At 41.6% G+C, this 24,999-nt stretch overlaps 1 protein-coding gene across 1 annotated transcript in view; it reads left to right on the forward strand.

Annotated features, from left to right (window-relative positions):
* Window positions 1–662: 662 nt before the first annotated feature.
* LOC115623794 (serum response factor homolog) overlaps window positions 663–24,999 on the forward strand; it is a 37,339-nt gene continuing 13,002 nt past the window's right edge. The window contains exons 1-2 of the mRNA XM_030518339.1: window positions 663–1,812; window positions 7,528–7,776. Of these exons, the coding sequence (XP_030374199.1) occupies window positions 1,201–1,812; window positions 7,528–7,776 (861 nt within the window). The 5' untranslated portion in view covers window positions 663–1,200. The remainder of the gene's footprint in view (window positions 1,813–7,527; window positions 7,777–24,999) is intronic.

Genomic DNA, 24,999 nt, shown 5'->3' on the forward strand with positions numbered 1-24,999 from the left:
AGCAACCGGTTCGGCCCAAGTTTGGCGGCAGCATTGACGCTGCTGTCGCTTGCCATACGCGTGCGTTGTTATTAGGTATTTGCACGCCATCTGAAGCACAACAAAGGCAACATCGATCGCAAGTTTGCTCGACCGCACTCCAAATAAACATACACACACACACATGTACACACAACTAAGCAACGGCAGCGCGTAATTTACGTCGTTTCAATTTGGTCTTAACAACAACAACAGCAACAACAACAAAAATAAAAGCATCAACTATAGACAGACAGCAACATTAAATAACTAATAAAGTCAAAAAAGACAAAAACAAGTGCAGCAGCTCAGCATAGACCATAAAAACACTACGCAAACAATTCGAACATAAAAAATGAGCAAATGCTTTAAAATATAGAACAAGCGCAACATCAGCAACAACAATAAGTGTTAACAAACATAAACTTTACATTGTTATTAAACAAAATAAATATTTTGCAACAAACGCAAATGCCCTTTAAAGAAAATTCGAATTTTCCGCCACGACTCGCACACATTATGCAACACTGCAAATAGTACTCGCGCACCCAGCCCTGGCAACGCCTGCTGACCGACCAGCGACGAGCTGTCAAACGCTGTCAGTTTTTTTTTGTTGCGCCGCGACGGATGGTGTTTGCAACAAATATTCGTGCGTGTGCGATTTGTAATACAATTTGAATTTATTGAAAACTGCGTGCAACGCATCGCGATTTGTGCGTGGGTCGTGTAAAAAGTGCAGCTAGCAGACGACGCATCGAACAGCAAAAGCGACCGACGCAGTAGAAGCGCGACGTAAAAAATAGGCACACACAAAAACAAAAAGCCCGAAAAAAAGGCAAAACGCGGCCGCGCGATTCTGTGTGTGGTGTGTGTTTTGTGTTTATTTTTGGAATAAAAAAAGCTGTCGACAAAGCGGGCGGGAAGAGTGGGAAGAGGACCACTAAGGCTAAAATCTAGCTAATAGCCACAGCCACACGAAGACGTCGACGACGACCAAGACTACGTAAATTTGTGCCGCGGCCGGATTTCGCAGCGCAACGCAGCGTCAGCGTCACTTCAAACGCAATAATAGCTGCGCGAGGTGCCTTGGATTTATACGCGTACGCAGTGCCGCCGACGCCGACTACGTCGTCAACGTGCGGCGACTTTAACGGCTCCGCGGTGGAGAACTTTTACCTCAGAATGGACCCCACGCGCGGTGACTCGCGCTATAACCTAAACTACTCCATGAGTAGTATAGGTCTGAGCCTGGCCGACCAGGCCGACATGTATGGCAATCCGGCAGTGGCCGCTCTGGGCGCACGCCCGCCCAGCGGCGGCCTACTTCAGAGCATGGGCGGCGGTGGGGGTGGTGGTTTGCCTATGCAGCGGTCAAATACAACAGCAGCAGCGGCTGCGGCGCAATGCCAGACGCTGGCCAACAGCCAGACTCATAGTCCACAGCACGTGGCAGCGGCGCAACAGCAGCAGCAACAACAACAACAACAGCAGCAGCAGCAGCAACAGTCCCGTGGCCTGAAACGTGCCGGCTCTGACTGCTATGAGGACCATCGTGCGGCTGGCTTGACGCTGCAGGGCCTGGAGAGCTGTGCCGCAGGCAGCGGCACTAGCGGTGGCGGGGGTGGTGTGGTTGACGATGGCGTCGAAGGCTACAATCCGCTGCCCAACAAGAAATCGCCGCCCGCTAATGGCAAAAAGACAAAAGGACGCGTCAAAATCAAAATGGAGTATATTGACAACAAGCTGCGTCGCTACACGACCTTCTCGAAACGCAAGACGGGCATCATGAAGAAGGTAGGTGGTACGGCTCACTGGCCCCATTTTCGTGCACCAGCTTATGTGCAATTAATAAATACTATCCACCTCTTTTCCTCCCCCTTCTATTCTACCATATGCCTCCTGTTTCATTGTGCGCTTTCTAACAATGCCAAATGTTGGCGGTGCTTTATCGTCTCGATGCCATCGTGCCCCAAGCTGCTTTGGCGGCAACTGCACACAATGTCAGCATGGGCGTAGATTCCCAGAGTGTTGGCTAGGCAAGAAACTTTCTGTCTCGGTCAATATTAAAATAAACGAGCTACAAAGATATATTCGCCTGCGTCAAAGCTATATATTCTATTATTCCCCCAAACTCATGCGCCTAGAACTGCATACCCTATTGTGTCTCTACTGTCTAAGCTTTAAAAATTATATTTTGGTCCTCTCGCGACCCACGAGTGATGCAATCAAAAATGACAAAAAATTTAGTCGGTATTAAGTTTAGTTCAAACATTTTAAATTTTTCCTACGAAAACTCCCCTCCATAATTCATATCGGTGGTGTAGTGATCTGACGGTTTCAACGTATTATATCTCGACTATCTCTACAAGAGTAAAGATTGAACCAAGTAGTCAAGTCTCGTCCTGCTAATCATAGATGTACTTATAACCTACAATCATTTGTTACAAAATAACACATCAAAATCATAAGACTACCTTACACCTTTAACATCATTTAGTTCGATTATTTTAGAAAGGCAATTTAACATTTGGACACATTTAATATTAATATGTATCTTGGCAGAGTGAGTTAACAATACACAACAGACAATGGAAATTATATCTATCTTAAAATTGATTTGATTAAATTTAATTTGATTTATAACTAAAAACTAATTTCACATTTTAAAAGTTAAAACTAAACTTTTAAAAGTTCCAGTTCCGGCGGTTCAACGTATTTTTTTTTAAGGATTAGAAAACAAATCGATTAATAGCGGTAAAACTCACCTTTTTTAGCTACGCCCATGGGTCTTCTCACTGCGTGGCGCGTTACTCTGGTCCTTTGTGACTGTGTAAGCGCGGTAGCCACGATTCGCATTTCCCTTTGTTTTCGGCTCCATAAAATGTTAATTTGCCGCCGCAATTGCATTCAAAGACAATGTCCAAGCTGCAGGCGCGTTGCGTGCTCTGGCCGCTGCCAATACGCCACTCCAAAATTGCACCAGACAATGCTTGCCCTCAGTTCTTAGCCTTTTTGTGTTGTAGCTTACTGGCATTTTCAAATGATCAATTTTCACACGCAAACTTACATAATTCATATGCGAAAGCCAAAATGTTTAACATTTTTAAATAGACTTCTCGGACTGACCCCTAAACTCTGCATTTTATCAGGCAGCAGGGAACAGCAGGCGGGCAAATCACGATCTCAGCACGATCTTGGATCTTGCACATGTGTAAAAAACACAAAAATCTTATAAAATATTTGACCCCAGAGACAAGCTCCGTCTCAGATCACTAGTGGGGGGAGTCGTAGTCAGCTTTATGCTACTTATGATAGGCACACACAGCAGATGGTGGGCGACGGGAGGCGAACGCGGGACCTCCGACCGACCACAAGGTACAAGCTTTTGTTATACATTTTCTGTTGACTTTGATGTGGTCCTCATCGTCGTCGATGTTGTCACATGCGACAGTTGACAGGCACACAATGGATGACGGCGCTACAGTCGGGAATCCTGCGAAGCTTTAATGCCAATATATTTCCAATATAGCCAAGTTATGGGCTGGCGTCTACAAATTGAGGCCATTGACCCTGCGGATGACAGCCAACCTGCCGCTTTACCCTCATATCATACTTTCCTTGCCTAATATGGGCATTTTGACTAAGGCCTGGCTGGCACCGTTAGCACCGTTGGCGTGGGCGCCGCCGAACTTACCCAAAATGGATATTTCGCCAATGCGCACAAAAAGTGAAAAGTGAGTGAGCTAATGTCAGCAGAGACTCTGAAGAAGACGATGCGATTGTAAAAAGTGATCTCATTTGTTGTTGGCCTAATTGTGTGGGCAGCTGCCGCCCCGTTGCTGGGCATGGTCTCATGATGTAGACAGGCGGGCTTAAGCACGCGTGTGCTATTGCCTAGGCGTGTCTCTGGGCATGTAAAGCGATTGTTCAACAATGGACAACCGAAAGCCCACGGCAAGCGGCACAAGGCAAAATGCAGCAGGCGCAAAATGCCGCCAAAAGGTGTTAAATTGAAATCACGAAGCGCGTCCTCAGCTCATGAGTACCGGCTGTAGGAAAGCGCAGCCTTGGCCACAAGCTTGGGAATTGTTGGTGCTGTTGTTTTGGCTGTTAAGGCTGCAGCACGGAAGCGTATTGATACGCGACGATCGGCAGATTGTGCGATAAGCCGCGCCAGCTTGGCTGCCTGGCCATCGGTAAGCATCGCCTTCGTTGGTTCGTTTGGTCGGCGCGCCTTTGGCCGATTGCAACAGCAACAATCGCGTTCTAACAAATGACTCTGGCAGGGTCTCTGGGGCTGCCTTGTCCTGTCAACGTATTGGACTGCTCGTTGTCTGCCCGCTTGACTCCCACCCTCCCTAACCACTTGTCGTGTCCTTTGTCTTTGTTCGAAATTCAAATTGACATGAATTGTTGCTGCCTAGACCAGGACCAGTGGCAATACCGACACCTACTCGCCACGGCCGTGTCAATTGTTTGCATTTACACATGTTACACATAAAATTGGAAACCAGAAATGGACAGTAGCCAGTGCCCGCCCCTCTACTGCCTGCTAGTGCCCAACAATTTCATTAATACAGTAGACGCTCGCACATCAGAAATCTCAGGCACATGGCCTTACACGATTCAACTGCTAATTTCTTTAGTTACTCGGCTACAAGAAGAACCGGGCCAGTTGACATAATATAGCCATGACCATCTGTAGGACCTCGAAAAGTATACGAATTAGAACAATGAACTGTGTATAATGAGGTCTTTGTCTGTCCTTTTGTTTATTATTCTCAATTAATTATTTTAACTAAAAAAAATTTAAATAATATTTTATACATTTTTATTTTTATATTTTTTTTTTTTTTTTGATGAAGCGAGTATTGATATATAAGAGCCCTTAACCTTTAACATTCCATTTTGGTTTTAAAATAATGTTGATAAGTGCTTAACTAAGCGATAATAATTGATAAATACCTATCTTGGATTGGAAGACAAGTAAAGACACTAATATCATCTCAAGACTTCATACAAACTTTAAATTATAGTGTATCGATATATCGTTTTAAACATAGAGAAGCGCCTGGATTATGGTGAGAATATTCAATTTATCAAGCTAATTAAGTCCAGCCACACAGGTCCATCAAGTCAGTTAATAGTGGGGTGGATAATTGTAATTCAAAAAAAAAAAAAAAAAAAAATGTATATCTTCATCTTACAATAAATTCATTTCGAATTGATTTCAACCTCACAACTCTTGCCCCAATACTTTTAGAATGATACATTACATATATTTTTAAATTGATTGTAGTTAATTGCGTTTCTCAGATCAAATAATGAATCATTTTAATACAAGTGCATTAAATATCAACGTGGAAACTAATGAAATCGTGCCGACGCACAAAAAGTTTTGAACTTACTTACTTGTATACGTACCCCTATAAGAACTTCGAATTCCAGTTAGCATTTTATGTTTGTTGTTTTATTTCTTTCGTTATTTTAGTTTCAGGAGTCATTTCTTTGTTTTCGGTAATGATAGTTTTTTAATTTTAATTTTATCTGAGATCGATATGTATATAGTAAATATATATTACAAATACGTAACGACCACTCAAGCAGTTTAACGCCTGCCAAAACAGACAGACATTACTGATTAAGTCAGCTATATATGTAAAGCGGTAGGTGTAGGAACGCAGAGGAGGGCTGTGACTTTTGCAATTAATTATCATAATGGAACATAAGCATTATGCGGATGTAACTAAAACTATAGAGTTAAAAAGTTCAATTACAAAATTTTGTGCCTAGTTCTTACTTGTATAGTCCCTGAGATCTAGGTTTTTATATTGACAGGGCGAGTAGGTGTTTTTCGGCGCGGTGTTTTTGGAACTAATCGAGATTAAACTTCTGGGAGGCAAAAAGTTATATTAAAATGGTATTGACTGATCCATTAGAAATGCCAATGCATCATCTTTTGTTGTAAGTCAATCGAACTTGAGGCACCAATTCTTTCAGTTGAAAGATTTGGCCATTTTTTATATGATTTGTCGTCATTGCATTCTCGGCCATCTTTGAACATGCCATTCATAAACTTTTGGTGCGTGCGTGCAGTTGTGGAAAATGGAGTTATAGAGAATCACTAATTGCGTGGGAGAGGGGGAGGGAAATTCCGAAACACGTTTTTTGCGTATTCACATAATGCATCTTGGCTTAACAATTTGGGGTCTCTTGCTTTTATGGTCTCCGAGATATAGATGATAATACGAACGGCGTGTGAAATAACGCATATTTGTGTATTATTTGGTGTCTCTATCTCTTGTAGTCTCTGAAATTTACGTGATTATACGGACAGACAGATAAGACTAGATCGACTCGTCTTGTCATGCTGAACAAAAATATTGTATATACTTTGTGGGGCCTGCCACGCCTCCTCCACCTCCCGCAAAACTAATATACTTTTGTACATTTCATGTACAGAGCATAATTAAGTAGTAAAGAAACATTTTTTTTTGGATTTCCTGCACCCAAAGGATATACTTGTTTAGTGGGAATGTATGTAATACATATGTATATGCAACGAACGAAAATTTGGTTATTACATCCAGTTAGTGATTATGTTTCCGTACATTATAGTAAGTTTCATAACGAAAGGTCAATTGTGAAGAAAGTTGTTGTTGCTGCTTTGACTCAATTCTGTACTGCATACATACTTGCTTAGACACGATTCTGATGTAAATGTATGCTGTTGAAAACACTTATGTACGAGGTTGTATGTATAGAATATTTTATATATATGTTTTGTGGGTTGGGTAAAAGGTATATAGGAGTTGAGCCTGCTCGACTCCAGCATTCCCTTCTTGTATCAATTAAATTATGGCACACCTTTGTCGAACCGGACCATACATCTCTTACACTTTCCGGTATCCTTTCGCTCATACCGACAGACAGACGAATATGGCTATATTATTTAAAAACTTTGCGGGATCTACCACGCCTCCGTCTGTGCGTAACACGAATTCACACTAAACTAGTTTACTTCGTACACTTTGGGTACAATCCAAAAAAAAAAAAAAAAAAAACCCCTTCCAAAGAATCTGGAGAAGATGCTTCTAATCTCATGAAACTATCTGCAATTATGTGGTCCATAAATTAACCTCTAACTTTCTTTACTGGACTCTGTTAGGGTTAAATAGTACTTACTTTATTTGAGCTCATGTACGTACTAACAGCATAATTTGATCATTTTGTGCGCGTTTTGCCGGCGAGTTATTTATTCGCGGTGTTGTCGACAGGAACGGCAGCAACAACACCCGCTGCAACAATTTACAGTAATTACGCGGTGTTGATAGGCTACCGTTGCTCGTTGGCATTAGCTGTTGAAGTCTGTGGCCGCTTGTTTGCAAGTGCTTATCGCAACATAATCGCATTGCCTAGTCTGAAATTTATGTGCCGCCTTAACAACAGACTCGACACTTAAGCGTAATCTCACTGATATATATTGCTCTTGCTTTCCACTCTTTGCAGGCCTATGAGCTTTCGACGCTGACCGGTACACAGGTAATGCTGCTGGTGGCCTCCGAGACGGGTCACGTCTACACATTTGCCACGCGCAAGCTGCAGCCGATGATCACCTCGGAGGCGGGCAAACAACTGATACAGACCTGTCTTAACTCACCGGACCCGCCCAGTGTAGGTGGCGGAGACCAGCGCATGTCTGCCACGGGCTTCGAGGAGACGGAGCTCAGTTACAACATTGCCGACGAGGACTCAAAAGTAAGACAATTAATTTATGGTCATCACGGGCACGCTCATCTGGGGCATCCGCAGGCGCCGCCCTCGCACTATAGTCTCGAGCAGAGCCTGATGCAGTCCAGCTACAGTGGGGGTCAGGCTTCGCCGCTTTCCCATGCCCAGGCATATGGGGGGCACGCACATCATGCGCATGTGCCCCATGTGCCGCCGCCACACTCGACGCATTCGCACATGTCTCATACGCATGCGCAACGTTAGGCGGGGCACTCGATATGGGACTTAGACAATATAGGTGTATCTACATATAGGGTAATTATGTTTATGTAGCACTGTTTCTTAGGCAGCATTCCAAGTTAAGCCCAATATCCACCTCGAGCCAATCGGTAGAGAGACACAAACCAACCATACCGAATTAAAAATTTGGTTGGTTCAAAGGAATTCAAAAGAAAGAAAAAATTGATTTAATCCCTGAAAATTGCCAAAGTTTATTCCTTCATAAGATAAAAGCAAACTTCATACTTCATAATAATGAGTGAGTGATAAAAAGTGGGGCTGAGACCTGAGACCTGATGATATGATTGTTTATCAAAATCCCTAATATCGCTACCCTTTCTCTTGATGTGGATACTTGAGCTTTAAGCAGATCCAAAGTGCAGCAAGTGGTTGGTGTTTGGCCGGCCACACGATCTCGCCGCTCTTTATGTTGGGTGGAGGACGTGAACCCGATTCTCTTGGGGCGCATTTGATGTCTAACTTAATATAATTTGTATATGCTAGTCATTTATAGAGCAAAACTTGTACTTTCATTTTGCAGTCTGTGCCATAGCCCAATCATACATAGAGCTCCATGCAAAGCAAAACTAGTGCCATTTAACAGCGAGTAAAATAACGAATCAAACGAATTAAACAAGCCGACCGCTAGAGACTAGAGACACCGACGCGAGTGCCTTAAACACAAACACAACAAACAAACAAACACATTAGCACAAAAACTTACAAATAGTACTACCTGGGCTGGGTAGACAGCCTAGACTGCTTATTCGATATGTAGTATCGTAGTTATTCGTTAAAATAAGTGCAATAAGTCGCATTACAAATCAACAAAAAAGGCACTGCAGGCATACAGATATAGATATGCATACTATATGCAAACATATTCAATATTCGTGCATGTCTAGTAGCAATAGAGTACTCATAGAGATTTGCTGTGCAAAGTCTACTCGTACTGAGGAGGAGAGGGGGAATAGCAAATGTTTTTTGGTAAAGGGGGCGCGCTGACGGGTTCTTCTTCTTATGATGTATCGATGAGCGTGCTCGCAGTTCTTAAGCTAATTTAGTTGCAACTCTTCTTCATTTTGTCGTTTAGCCTAATGTTAGCGCTATTTATAATTTATAGCTATATTTATATTAATTAATATGAATTAACATTGATTGACTGCATTTGCAAGCAAATGTTGAAGTTATTCTCTCGCTAATTCCCATGCTTGCTGGGAGATCGGAGATGTTCGCTAGTCATAATGGTTGAATATTCAAAGGTGGAAGACAAAACAATCAAAACCGGCCAAGAATATTCTTTGCAGAAGATAATTCATATTTCTAAATTTATTAAATAATCGATGATCAGGCCTTTTGGCAAGTTTTAAGAAAACAAAAAAGTCATTGGGATTGTTTTCGTAGGGACATGCTCGCTTCCACGAATATTCAGCAATTTCGAACTAGTTCCTGTCATACTTAAATCTCTCCAGCAAGCATACAAAAAAAAAAAAAAAAAACATTAATCATACTTTGAGTTGCCTGTTGCTTTACTAATATTTATTGTATTTAAAACTTAAAATCAAACCAAAATTACAAAGCAGCTCAAACAAAATCTCCCACAAAAATATTTGGCATGCAAGCAAGAATGCGGCTAAGCAATGTCCGCGCAATTTACTGTAATTTATTAATAAAAACGTATCTTAGTTTTTCCGCAACTAATTTATTTTAATATTTCTGTCAAACAGAAATGCAAACCAACAAATACTTATATATAAGTTAAAGCAATTTTTAATTTTGAAATACTCGTGCAATTTTGCAAGCAAGAAAAACTTGATTGGTTATAAACTTAACTACAAAAAATCAAAACTTAAGCTAAGTGCAGACATACGAATAGATATATATGTTTTAAAAAAAATCAACGTATAGTACATTATACATATTATCGCATATTATTTAGCGCAATATTAAACAAAAAATAATAAACAATGAAATGGAAAATCAGATCGCTCTGCGGCTTCGTGTCCTGCCCACAGCTGCCGAAAAAGTAGTCGATGTGGTTGTTGGTGTTGGAAGTTGTTGCAAGTTGTTTGTAGTTTTAGCTGAGGTTGTAGTTTCAAGAGCAAGGTTAAGAGCTTCGCTTAGCAAACAAACAAACACTCAGTTGGTTCGATTCGGTTCGGCTCGGCTCACTACACACATACAAAACATACATACATACTCGTAGATAGTTCATTTCAGGTTAACCTACACATGCCCACAAATTAGGCGAGTGGGTTGACATATCGAAGCATTCGCAAGCGACTGTGAATGAATATTGTATTTGTATCTGACGGTTTCATCATTGTAAAAGCTTCCGCTTGAACTAATGCGCGACTCTACTGTTGATTTGTTGAGTGCGCCCAAAACAATGCCAAATTGCACGTGGGCATTGCGGCTGTGACGTCATTGCGACACCACGACATGACGACCAGTTCATAAATCGATCAACAACAATCGGCTCGTCCAAGTCCGCTACCAACCAACCGCTACGAGTCATGCACCAACTAGTCGCTGACTTGACATGCAAATCGCCAGTGCGATGCTTTTTCAATGCCAGTTGCCAGTTGCAAGCCTACCCTCCTCTCTCTCTCTCTCTCCCTCTCTCACCTACCCACCCGCTCACTTAGTCGGTCGTTCGCGTAGGCCTCACGTTTGGCTGATGTTGTTGTCGTCGTTCTTGTTGTTGTTGTTGTTGTTGATGACGTGTGTGCGCGCCGCGCCACTCTTTCGAGCAGTGCGCATGCGCAGCTGTGGATTGTTATTTTTTTGTGTTCTACTCAATGAGTTGAGTGACTTGCCAAGCGACGACGAGTATGAATGAAAGCCACGCACACATTCAAATTCGTTAGGCCCGCTGGTGGGTGTTTTGCTTCTGCTCTCTGCTCTGACACCCACGATAAAGCACGGGTCACCGTTTTCGCAGTTGTTGTTGTTGGCCAGCTGACTTACCACTAATATACATTTTGTAGCTGTGTCCCCTCTTGGCTGCTGTAGGTCGTAGATGTTGTCGTCGCCGACGTCGCCGGGAACGCCAACTCTTGGTCGTAAGACCAAGGTTAATTGTCAGCCCGCGCCGCCGCTTTTTGCAGTGGGCTGCCACATTATATATGTGTATACACATTATGTATATTATATATTTCTATATATACAAGTATATATATATATATGCATGTATATATATTCGCCGTGCGGGTGTCTTTATATGGTTTGCCTAGTTTGGCGCGCTCACCTGCGCATCGCACGCAACGCCCACCAACAGCAACAAAATTTAAAGTCAAGAGTTCTTTTCGGTTTCAGTTTAAGCTTTTATTTTATTTGTTATGGCAAACATAATGCTCGGCTAATTGTGCCTGCGCATACGCTTCTACACTGACAGAAACGGTCAGATCTAAAACCAGCATATACGGACATGCTTGTGCAACTGATCGGTTCTACTTCCACTTATAGTTTTAGTAAAATCGGCTTTGATCTTCCTTTAAATTCGAAGTACATGTCAATAATTTGAGCAATTTTACAATAATTCTATGATTGGGATATCTGAAGCATGTTATTTGCTTGACTTACGTTGCACGTTAAAATAAAACACAAATATTCAATACAAAAAATATTTGTCCAATTAAAAATAACATTTAACTGGACACTTGGTATTTTCTTATCATAATGACTACTGCCAGGTATCTATACGCGTTTGTGATCAGAATAATTTTGTAAGAGGTCTGTCTACATTTTTGCGACAAATTTTCCTTCAGTGTAGGCAAATCACATGATTGTTGTTATTGTTGCTGCAGCAGCTTGTTGTATATCAGTTTGAGAAATTAAAAGCATTTTGCGGTTTTGCTGCTTATCGAGCAACGACGCCCCGCGCCGTCTCGCGTTCCTAACGACATTTCAATGATTTTTTTCCACTGCTGCTCCTGTTGCTATTTTGGCCGAGAGTCACCCTGGACTGGCCAATTGGCCACGTGCGCAGCTTCTGCGTGTCGCGCGCGCACTCTCTCAGACATAACACACACATACATGTGCGCGGACCCAAACGGACTTCACAAAGGGATTTCCAATGCGCCGATTACGTACGAGGGCGACCCCTGTCAGGCAGGCATTGAACATCGGGGCTGTGGCTGTCCAACCAGCCACCAACAACGCAAATGCTCGCCATGCACGTAAAGAATCTTGCGTGGCGATGCTGGCATCAGGCTGATGTATATATACGTGTATGTGTGTGTGTGTTTCTTTAAGCCGCGTTGTAAAGTTCTAACCGCATGCCGCCACAATGTCCTCTTAATTTCTTAGCTCAGCTGCGTTTGCTGCGATGATATCGTCGTCGTTGTTGTTGTTGTTGTCGTCGTCGTCGTCGTCGATGTAGGCTTCGTCGCTTTTGCTGCTCCCTCTCCATCTTCCTCAGCTCGAACTTCTTCTTTTGCTGCTGCGGCTGTCTGTGCTCGGAGCTGCGCTCGTTTTTTTAAATTCAACTGATTGTACTGTAGCTTCTGGAATTCGGCATTTCTTAAAGCATTTCGCATGCAGCACCGCGCATTGTCATCGCCATCGTCGGCAGAAACTTCTTGGACCAGCCTGCCCGCCTCCAATCTCCAGCCTTCGCTTTCGCCCTCACATTCGGCATCGGGTCTTGGCCATGTGCCGCCTTCGCAATCTGAAAAGGTTAAGAAATGACAATTTGTGAGCTTTTTCTTCGTTTTGTTTTTGTTGTGTATTGTTTTTTCTGCTGCTGCTGCTGCTGCTGTTGCTGCTTCTGTTGTTATTGTTGTTGGTTTTGTTTTGCTTGCTATTAGCTTGTTGTTGCTTTCATTGTGATTATTTAAAAGCGGCAGCCAGAGTCGCCGCCTTAACGAGGCAGGCGCTTCAACAGCAGCAGGCAATCGGACCTTTCAGGATTCACATTTAGTTAAGCAATTATTGTTGCAATGCAAACAAATAATGCGTACATTGTATTGCCTGTTCAACTGTCTAAGCCACCCTTCCCCAATCCCACTCCACCACCTCTAGCACGATCGACCTGAACCGAGGCCTCAGCCCATGCAAGATTTCGTTGCGCCATCGTTGACTTACTCCAATGATTTTCAAGTTAATCAAAATTCTTTGCTATCCGCTATGAAATCCAACGACCTTACCTACCGCCTAACGAGTGGCTGTGTTGCTTTGCGGCTGTGTGGCTCTAGCGCCATGTGGCGGCAACAGAAAATCGGGAGGTACAGACCACGCCCAAGCGCCCAACTACTGAAGCGTGGCAGCACTTTCTCGACCGTTGCTTTGGTCTTATGTAAACTAATCTTACAATGCGCAGTCAAGCATTCTTTGGCTGAGAATTTTTAAGCGATTGCCTCACATTTTAATTTGAATAAAATCTTTCGAAATTATCAAACGATTAGCCCAGTTAGGTGTTTTAGTGCCACATAATTGCGAAACATTCATGAATATCACTTCGAATGACACATTTTGTTTACTCCAATTGAAAAGCTATTTTACCTATTGCCAATTTTCTTTTTCTTTTTATATATTATCTGATCTCTGAAACTGTGAAGTATTTTAAAAAATGCGTTACAAAAGTCTGTTTGAACTTCCGAATAATAACCAGAAAAGAATGCGAAAATGGAACAATTGTGGTCGCAGGCTCCTCTTATATGAATAATTTTAACGATCGAGCCCAGAGGGAAGTGATTTCAAAATATTCACTATTCACAAAACCATTTTTATGCCGTTTTTGATTTTCAATTTTTTTTCGTGCATGAGCCTCGTTGGATACCAAAAAATTGTTTATAACAATGTTTATACAAAAGTAGTTTTCTTTTTATAACTTCAGCACCTTAAATCAGTTCTCCTTACGTATACTCTTATATTAAAATACAATCGGAAACTGTAGTACCCTTAATTTAAATTTTTTACTTAAAAGCAAGAAACACGAAATCAAATTTAAAGAACCTATTGTGCCTGTCTGCAAACTAAACTAAAAAAATGTTGATCGCTAAGGGTTAGGAGTGTATTAAAAGGCCCAATAAGAAGACTTCTTATTCATATGCAAAACAAGGATATTGAAAATCCTACATAGCCTGAAAAATGTTCAGAACTTAAGACCGATGGATAGATATTTTATTTATTATACCAATTTGATACCTTTTCTCATCTTATTTTGAAGTTTTATACAAATATATTCTTATAACCTGAACCCGAAGGGTAAAGAGGAATTATATTTTCTTGTAAACCTCAAAATAAATAAGACCTTTTTATAGTGTTCAACATAGTCGCTATATAAGCATCGGTGAATGAAAGCTAGTCGGAAGGCTATATCAGAGAAAAGTGTCTGGTTCAGGGTTTTCACTATTCCGGTTTTCGCTCCTTTAGCGTTCCAATCGTTACATTTTACGACCCCAGAAAAATGGCTCGTAGCTATATTATACAGGACTAATGTCAGGGCTATCTCAAAAAGATATCACATATTACATAATTGTGGGTGCGCTTTTCATATCGATACGGATATGCTGTACCCGATGGGTAAAATAAAATGGTTACTTTTTGTAAGAAACGCACCAATCCTAGCAACAGGGTGACGTTCTGATATATAATATGTGTATCCCGATTTTCTTGGAACTTCGTTGAATAAATGTAGTGATAGGTATCCGCTTAAATATTGCTCCCGCCAACTGTCCAGAAATATTCTGAAGTCTTGCAAGATAAGCTAGATGAGATCGATGGTACAAACGGATAGTGAGTGGCAGTCATACTTTCTGTAGACAGTTTGATTAAAATCGCATTTATGTGCGTCAGACAGAATTGAAAATGTAAAGCAAATCGTGTGTTAATTGCAAGTTGCGTAATCATCCGATCTCAGTTTTGTGTATAGCCACTTGACACGACTCCACTCAGAGCCGCTAAACTTGAGTACCACCGATCAGCGATCACTTCCTGCCACAATTGCGCTCGCAGCTCTTCGCTCGCCGCCCATGATGCGTCTTTGTTTTTGAGCAAGTAACAGAATTAGAAACAATAATAAAGCGCAGAATCGTCTTCAGCAATCGATTCTAAGGGCAACACGCAGTCGCCACCTCACACTTGCGCCATTATTGTATAATAAATGTGACTCGCAGCCCACACAGAGCCAGACTCAGAGCGACCCACAGCGGCCCACACAACCAAAGCAACAGCAGCAGCAGCAACAACAACAACAGCAACAGCTCAGCTCATTTCCTGCCCACTACAAAATAAAATGTTGAAACAAATGTTTTTAAGATATAAAGTTAAACAAAAAATATAATTTATAGAAGCAAGAAGACAAACAATCAACAAATTAAGTCACATAAATTCTCAATTAAATTTCTCAAGCCTATTGAAAAAGTTCCTGCACCGTGCAAATGTTTGAAGCTGTCTTTTTTTTTATTATTATTTACATACGAGTATATAAGTATAGGAAAATGTATTTTTTTTTATGCTGAGTCTAGACGCAGACCCAACCTTAGTTTTAAGTCATCATTGTTCAAGTCGTTGACGTCGTCTTGGCGTCTGATTGGCGCCGATTAAGCCATACATTTAAAGACGACGAGGCAAGCGCTGCAATTATTTGCGAATTAACATTTATAACACTTGATCCTGTACGCATCCGTTGGATAGAAAGCGGGCACGCTTGCGAGCAACGTTGCGAGCTGCCTTGACGCTTCAGCGCATTTAAAAAGTATTTTTATACGCGTTGCCCATTGCGTATTGTATGCAATAACAGCAACAGCAGCAATAACAACAACTAGAGCCTAGGAAATATTTTTCAGCATTTACAGCCACTCAGCCTGCTGCTGCTCTGTCCACTCTGTCCGTTTGTTTGTTTGTTGGTTTGTTGGCTTGTTGTACTATGTCTGTTATGCGGATTCATTGCAGCAGCGACCACAACCACCACATGCGGCTGCTGTTGCTGTTGCCCGAGCTGTTGTTGCTAATGTTGCTGCTGGTGTGCTAAATTTCACACCAACAATGAGCGCGCGCCACAATGAAAATGAGTAACTGACTAACTGACCAAGTGACTGAGCAGCGAAGTCCAAGTGTCGCAAGTGGACGACGCTTGCCAGCTTCATCGATACCTTAATTTGCTGGCACGCAGAATGCTTCAGAAGCGTAACCGCATTTTTGGATAATCAACTTAACAACAACAGCAACAACAATGAGCCTGTCCGTTCTCATTCCCTTTTGGCACGCGTAAGATTTCCTGCGCAGAGCAACTGATGCGCAACTGAGTGCCGAAAATAAAAGTCCACTTGCACTTCTCAGCTTACGGGGCACAAAATTTGGTTGTTTCTTTTATTTATTTTTTTTGTTAGCTTCCGTTGACCAACTTTGCGAGTTGCTGCTTATCTGTGTGTGCATGAATGTGTGTACTATAGTATGTGTGTGTTGCAATGCCTTTTGAAAAGCTGTTAACATGCGTTGTCATCGCCGCCATATGTTGCACGACTCCTGTTCAGCTGTCGCCCGTCGTTGTTGCCGATGCCGTTGCCGTCGCTGTTGTTACTGTTATTACTGCTGTTGTTGTTGTTATTGTTGTTGGTGCATTGGCAAGCGGAGTCAGGCGGCCCGCCAACGCCACCACATGTTACAACTAATCCAATTTTGCGTCTTATCCATCAGCAGGCTGAGCCGCAGTTTGTCAGCAAGCGTTGGTTTCCATTGAAATCAATGCGAAAGTGGAAACGCCAGCGATTTGCGTAGCTTCCAGCGCTAGTTATAGCTTCCTCACTTCACATGTGCCGTCCCTTATTTGGAAGCTTGTGCAGTGCGCAAAAAACACCAACAGCAATACTAATACCAACAACAACAAAAGTCAAGCCCGCAAACGCACACATACATATATACATATAGTAAGTATATACATATGTATGTATGTATGTATGTATGTACATACTCGTATATATAGATTTACACCGTTTGCTTGTTGCATCGACGACATCGAAGTCGTCGTGGCTGCCGTCGCCACATTGGCTGACTTATGACGAAAATAATTGCGGCTATCGTGCCTGGCGATCGCGTCATCGCGCTTCGGCATCGCCATCGGTAGCAGCGGCAGCGGCAACGGCAACGGCAGCGGTTTGTAGAAAGCTCATCAAGCTGCCTGCAATAGTTTACTGTTTGGCCGTTGTACGGTGCGTATGAGTAATCAATAATATTTTTTATCGCCATTTGGTTGTTTGTGTGGTCTACCCGCATGCATTTAATTTTCATAATGCCGTGGCACACTCCTCCCCTCTGCAATCAGGACAGCCAACCAAATCGATTGGCATAGTAATTTCGCACAAATACAAACAAACTATACTATATGTACTCGAATGTAGATATAGCGCCAGACAACAGCCGTCTGAATACGAGTATCGACTAGAGTCGCCGCTTAGAGCTCCTCCATCAACAATTTCACATGCGATATATTGTAATTTATTTAATTCGTTCATACGATATCTCTCGTATTTTTGTACGCAAATTTGCATTCGCAGCGTTTCTTTATTTCGCATTTGTTGTTATTGCTATTGTTGTTGCTTCGATAAAGTGCAGCCTTTTATTTTACTGCTCTTTTTCTGGCGTGTTGGTGCGTTTGATATGCAAATTTTTTTGGTAGTTGCTCCACAAGGCAGACATAAAAAGATCGACAAACGGCATCAGCAGCTTAGCACACGAAAATTACAGCCATACAAACACATTTCAACGTGTAGAAGATGTAAGTAGATGTAAATTCAGATATTGAAATGGCTCATGTACATGTATGTATGTGTTTGTGTGCGTGTGTATATGACTGTATAAGGCGCGAATATGGTGACAGAAATCTAATAGAAATTATAGAACAGTTTATTATCTGCAGACGCCACATGAAGAGTTTAGGTGGTCTTAGCTATTTAGTGTCTATGTGTTGGGTATTTAATCACCATGAATGGCTATCCATGTAATGGTGAAAGCACACAACACTCGGAAAGCGGAAATCAATCGGAAAGTATTGAAATACTCTTTCAAATTTCAAAGAAATTGACGATAACAGGTTTATCGCCGTTTGAATGACTTTTGGAAAGCCGATTTCTTAAATCTGAGGAAGATCCTGCATAACCCTTGTAGTCAGAGTTAACATTTTTTAGCTCTTCCATCGATTTTCGGTCCAACGATATAGAACTTCTATTATGTGCATTTTGATGTTGTCATTCATACAAAATAGTTTGAGGGTAATTGTTTTGTTAATCGGAAGAGACAACAATAATCGATCACTGAGACTGACTGTGCATATCTCTTTGGAGGAGGTGAAAAGGTAATTGGGATGCAGTCAAAATGTTTGGGAATATCGGTGTTGATCTTTCGACACAAATTGATGTCCAACTCTTAATAATTTGCGGTCAAACTTTCGCCATCCAATTTCTTACCTAGTCAAAAAGCGTTTTATATTGATTAGAGAGTACATTTGAAAGTCCGAGCATCGGCCGATAAATACACATTTTCTCAATACTTCTCTTTAAAAACATGTTAATAATATAGTTTCCTGACTGTTTCGTACGAAATTTCAGCACTTTAGCCTTCAAATAGTTGTGGGAGTACTGATCGAAACAGACAGGCCGATTTGGATCGTCTCGTCCGGCTGGTGAAGCTCTCTTAGTTGAAATCTCTTTTATCCTGGCAACCTTTCTAAGCGGACACTTTTTCTAGAACATTCGTCCCCTTGAATAGACACTTGCATTGGTCAGACAAAAGTGAGTCCGGCCAATTGCGTTTTCACTGTACATATAACATGTGGTCTCCCATTCCTTCTGGCTATCACAAACTTACACACGAAAACAATATGACAGTTAATTCTGTATCAAAATGTTAAAAATTTAATAATAAATTATTAATGCAAAGGGAATTCCAATTTCAATTAAAAGCAAAATTATTCAATGCTTTATAAAATGTTGTTTTATCCATTTTTATACGCTGTACCCAAAGGGCAAAAGAGTATACTAGTTTTGTTCGAATGTATGTAACACACAAAAGGAGGCGTGGCAGACCCCACAAAGTAAAAATATATTTTCAATCAGGATGACAAAACGAGTCGATATAGCAATGTCCATCTGTCTGTATTAACGCAAGGATCTCAGAAAGTATAGGAGCTAGAATAATCATAGTTGCTATTCCCGCCCACTCCCCCATTATCAGTTCTTGGAATTTCAAACTTAAATTTGGCAATCCAGGTAACGATTATGTGTCCGTATTTTAAGTTTCTGGTCACTTATCAAAAAATTTGGAGCTAGAAATGAAATCTCTGCCCAAGCTCTCAGCTGTTGTTGGTACTGCTTTGACTTAATTCTGTACTGCACACATGTACGAATTTTATATTCGCATATACACAATTCCGATGTAAATGTGTGCTGTTGAAACTCTATATGTTTATGTCTCCACTTATATATTCATGTATTGCATATTTCTAATTAATTTTAATGAATTTATTAAGTTACTTACATTTTTTAAAATTAATTTAAAAAACTTTTTAAATACAGTACAGGGTTTTTAGGAGTTGAGCTCGCTCGGCCCTAAGCCTTCCTTTCTTGTCTTTATTTACTTTATGTGTACTAACCTCCTCCTATGTATAGTATGTAATACATGCAGGTCGTATTCGACCTTATACTCGTACCCAGTTTTATGTCGGCACTGTAAGACGGTCTGGAAAAGGATGAGGCAGCCTGAATGCACATTCTCCGCATTTGCTGCACTCTCTACTGGCACATTTCATTAGTTTTTTCATTAGTTTCATTAGCTTGATTGACTTAAAACAACTGCCCAAAGGCTGCCTTGGACGACGACACGAGGCGTATGCGCAACTTTTTTGCGAGGCATAGGCGCGATCGTTTCAAGTGCTGCCACTTACGCGACGCCTTGACATGCCCACACGTACAGCAACGACCAACACATAAGTAGTAACAACAGCACCCAACAACAACTTTGCAACATGCCACGAAACTTTTGGAATTTGTGTTTCTGTTTTTTGCTTTTTCATTTTTTAACGGGCGGCGTGTGAGAATTTCTTTGAAATGCAAGGTACGCGTGTTTAGTTTGGCTTTTTAATAAGCTGCAGGTCCAGGAGTGGGGGACAGCAGCGAGGAGCCAGGCCCAGTTGCTGTCCAGAGTCTCACAGAGGCGACGAAATTTATAATGTGGCACCAAATTAATTCACTGCCAAGCTGCCACGTTGCCAAGGTGCAAAAATTATCACACCATTCAAATGACGCTCACGACGCTCAGCAACTGGAAGCAGATGGATGTAGGATGGGGTCAGCAGGGAGCAGCGAAGCAGGGGAGCACATGTCGTCGGTCAGTGCTTTGGCGGCAAACATTTAACAAGCAGTCAGCCAGCCTATGTCCGCAACCAATGTCCAATAGATGTACCAAGCCACCTAGTCAGCTCGCTAGGCGTCCAATTGGCTGGCGGCTCGCTCACAATGGTCTGCCTGGTGGTCCTTTGTCACAGAGAGTGGACAAGCGCTCGCATTTGCGGCTGTCAGTGCTAATTTGTTGTTTTTGTTGTACTAAACGGATGTGTGTATAGTATGTGCTATATTTCTGCTGTAACTGTTCAGTTTCAATTGGAATTATTTCGATGCACAGTCTCTGTTTCTGGCAGAAAAGCTCGCTCGGGTGGTGCTAAACTGAACACGTTTGTTCCCCCTAGCCATAGAATGATATTTCATATATGGGCGGTTTCACATACCCTTCAAGCATACTTAAGTGTTCTAAAGTGCTGCCAAATCGAGCCTCAATATTTATAAATATTTAAAATTATACGATAAAGTAAATGGTTCGTCGTTTGCGTTCGTACTCAAGAGAGATTTTGAATATAAATGGATATGGAGATTTTCATACTCTTTCTGGTTATATGCGTCCGTTCCGCAACAGAACGAAAGGGTGTCGCCATCCTAGAACGATTCTAGACAATTCTAGTTTTCTTCTTTTTCTAATTAAATGTGAAAAAGGTCGGAGTTTAAAATAAAGTGCCCCAATGAGTCGAACTCATTATGATAGCAATATAAATTTCGCTTCACTCTACAATACGCAACTTTAACGACTCAAATGAATTGTTTAAAAGAATAAGTAGGCATATCCCATGAATTGGGTTTTCTAGCTCAACTAGGCCGAACAGGCACATGTTCTGAGAACGTGTGCTTCTTCGTATGTTGTTGTGGAGGAACTAATTGAATTGACTACAAGGCCAAAATATAGTTATAAATATTAAAAGCGCAATAAAAATCTGCATGTGCATCATTTAATGATGGAACGTGCGAGTTGTACAAATTATACGACGAATTCCTTTTGCTGCATTTATATTTTCCCACGTCTCATTAAAGTTGCAGTTAAAAATGCAGTCAGACGGTCAGACGATCAGACAATCAGGTACGCAGGCAGGCAGGCAGGCAGGCTGGCTGGCTGGTAGGCCCATGCTGTTTGCTTCTTTTACTTTCTATCTTGGCATTTCATCGTCTTGATTGTTGCTGGTTGCTCGTCGCTTCTCATCATTATTGTCAACTCGATGAGTTACCAATCTCATGGCTGCTGTCTGTTGCATGCAGCATGCAGCATGCCGCATGCTGCCTTCTGCCTGCTGCCTGTGTTGCGTTCTAGATTGATGTCTCAGCCTGGCGAGCTTGGCACAGTTTGTGCGCTATTCGATATTGACAATTTTTGTTTTTTCCTCGTTTTATTTTGGGTTTTCTGTTTAATTTTTGTTGTAGCTCTCATTGTTTTTTGTAGCGCTTTGTCTCACACTGCGCGCTGCTGCAACCCACTCGTCGACTAAAGCGCTCAGAAGCTCTCCACGACTTGATTGTTTTGTTGTTCAGTTTGTTGTGCTTTCAAATTACACATATACTTAGTGTGTTTATATACACGTGTGAGTGTGTTAGTGTACATACATCTGATTCGCGTTCATATACTTGTATACGCGCTTTAATTAAATACTGAGCGCGACTCGTGGGAGTTAATTAGACTGAGGTGCGGAGGTGTGCGGGCGTCCCTCCCTCTCTCTCTTCCCCCGCTTCTCCCTCTACTCTGCTTCGCGTTCATGTCGAGCATCAGCTATTAGTCGCTCGATATTACGTTAACATGTTACATTTATGTTTCTGTGGCTTCTGTGATTATTTCTAGTCAATTGGTCGGCTACTCGATCGGCCATCCCTGCTCCCCCTCTCCTGCCAGTACCCGTGCCCGCACCCTTTCTGAACAGTTCTCTGTTCACACGCTGCTCATCAACAATTGCTGTCACGAATTTTCCACTCTGTGCGTTTTTTTTGCGCGCGCTTCTTGTTTGTATTTTAAAATTTATTTATTTGTGCAGCATCCACACCAGCAAGCGGCCAGCCACCAGCGGACACTGGCTAGTGTTCCGTTCCGTTCAGAGGAGCAGAAGCATCCACACGGCTGCCCTGGACACACAAAAGAATGCATTTGATCAGATAATGTAATTCGCATTTTAAATTGAGGCGCATTCCCAGTTATACTTCTTCTCACATGCATTTACCGAACGATCCCGCGACTGCTGCTTGCGTAGGCATCCTTCAGGTAGTTGCTTAGTTGTTCTCGTTGTTGTCGCTGTTGTTGTTGTTGTTGCTGCTGCTGCTGTTGTTGTTGCTATTGCTGCAGCAGCAGCAGCAACAGTGGCTGCCTCTGCGTATCGAACGTTGCGGGCGTTCTATTATTACGCACAAGTAAATCATCGACAACGCGCAGAGTCAAATGGCTTGTTAAGTAATTTAGTTGCATTTTTTGCAACATTTTTTTTATTACATTTTTCAATGCATTTTGGCATACTTGTATTTGTTTAAGCGCTGACCGTGCAATAAATGGATTTCAAATTGGAAAGTGGGAGTTAGTTGAAGGTTCGGCGGCAAGTCCGCATATCACAATAAACAACTCTGATTGAATATAAATCAAATCATCTAAGTATTACCATCGTTCAAGCTTCAAGAGCAAACAATTAAATCGTTTATAGCGATATCGTACAGCTTATAATAGTTTTATAGTGCCTCAAAATAATATAACACCAACAAATTACGCGAAATTTACTTTAAGCATTCTGTACTTTGGTTTATTCCTTTTTCATGCATCCCACTGCATGTTTTTTATAAAATGTTTAGAAAACATGCTTATATGAAAATGTGTTTATTTTGAAATCGTAAAGAAGCAATAATACCCTTACTCCCACAGTTAAATACATATGTGAATACCCTATGCCCTATGAAAGGCGTGTGCAAAGCACATATGTATGTAACGGACGGGAAGACTTCATAAAGTATATATATTCATAATCGGTATAACGATGAAATCGCGTTTTGTATCGTACTTCACCTTGATCTGAAGTTGTATCACCATTTCATAGAACATATTGTTCCTATGGCACGTTTTGAAAAAAAAAAGTTTATTTTAATTGTATGGCTGTAACGGGGATGGAAATGTATACATGGTGTTCAGGAGTCTAGTGGTTTATTATATCAACTTCGCATTCGAAACAAATGTTACGACGAATAATGTAATATTACTGATAGTCAACAAAATGTCGGCCAAAATATGGGTATAAAGCGGAAATAATGTTGATTATGGCCTGCGTTCCCAGCTCATATGAGCTCTACACAATTATTGGTCACATTGCGTATTTCTGTTTATTTTTTTTGTATTAGATATACATTTAGTTTATATGCCATGTACCCGAAGAGAAAAATGGTACTTACATTATATTAGACATTACCATTCTTTATAAATGAACAACATATTTTCGGAACAAGTAGGTGGAACAGCCTATGCTGGGCAATGGCTACTTCATACATACTTGTAACTTAAATGGGATCATTTTTATTTCAATGGAGTTTTCATGGTATTTTAGCACAATAATCGGGAAACCTTTATGCAGAAATTGTTATTCAAAAGTATCATTAATATTGTTGAGAATTTTGGCAGAGTTTTGCGTCATAGTGGTAATTAGATTCTGCTTAGCGATAATATGCTTAGATCATAAAATGTGTTTTCGCTTTCGAAGGATTAATGAAGCTATGGGGCTCATTTAAATATGAATATAAAATTCATCCGATTTATCGCATACCACCGTCGCGATCTCTCGATATATCGAGCCCAAGTATTTGCATATCTGCACGCAGATCTATAACCACTCTGGTTGGCCACAATTTGAATAGCAGTCTAACGCTGAACGCTTATGATGTCGCTCGTCCAGCTGACAGGCGATCCACCCGCCACAAGATCGTCGTCGTCTTCAATCTTTGTCCTGCTTTCTAACGATTGAATTTTGATATTTGTGACACGCAGATTTTCCATCAGTGTCAACAAGGCATTGTTCGAAAACGTCAACGTGGTTGGTCCGCACTTTGACTGACAGCCTGGCTTAATCGCAGGCTGCCTGGATGGTTGATTGGTTGGATGTCAGAGTGGTTGAGCGCTGTTTGGTTCGGCTGTTCCTTCGTCTGGCTGGCAAAGATTTTTCAACATCAGCCAAAATGCAAACTTGCAAAACACAACGCGTACATTTGCATAGACACAATATTATAGGACCAGTCGCAAGGCGCAGGCAACTGCGCGCAACAGCTTCCTGGTCCGGGCCTGAGAATTTATGTACCCACACACAAATGTATCGGCGCTATCTGGCCAACTGACTGTTCCGATCGGGCCGCGCAAGTGTTGCCAAACACCGTTCTATGTAGCGGTTGTTTATTGGCCTGGAAAATCTATCAAAAATGCATCATGCATTTATTTATGTATATTTATTGTACGTAAACACAAAAATAATGTGCTTGACATTTGACCCGACCCAACCGTCTACCCGTCTACCCTCCCTCTCCCTGTTGCACCCCCTCGCCGCATGGTGTTGTTGCTGTTGCTTTTACTGTGGTTGCTGATTATGAAACTTGCGCTGCGTGGCTTTGTCGGCCGGTACTTGCATTGTTATTGTTGTTTGGC

The sequence above is a fragment of the Scaptodrosophila lebanonensis genome, unplaced genomic scaffold, assembly GCF_003285725.1.
Source record: "Scaptodrosophila lebanonensis strain 11010-0011.00,11010-0021.00 unplaced genomic scaffold, SlebRS2 tig00000001-arrow-pilon, whole genome shotgun sequence".
Classification (NCBI taxonomy): Eukaryota; Metazoa; Arthropoda; class Insecta; order Diptera; family Drosophilidae; genus Scaptodrosophila; species Scaptodrosophila lebanonensis.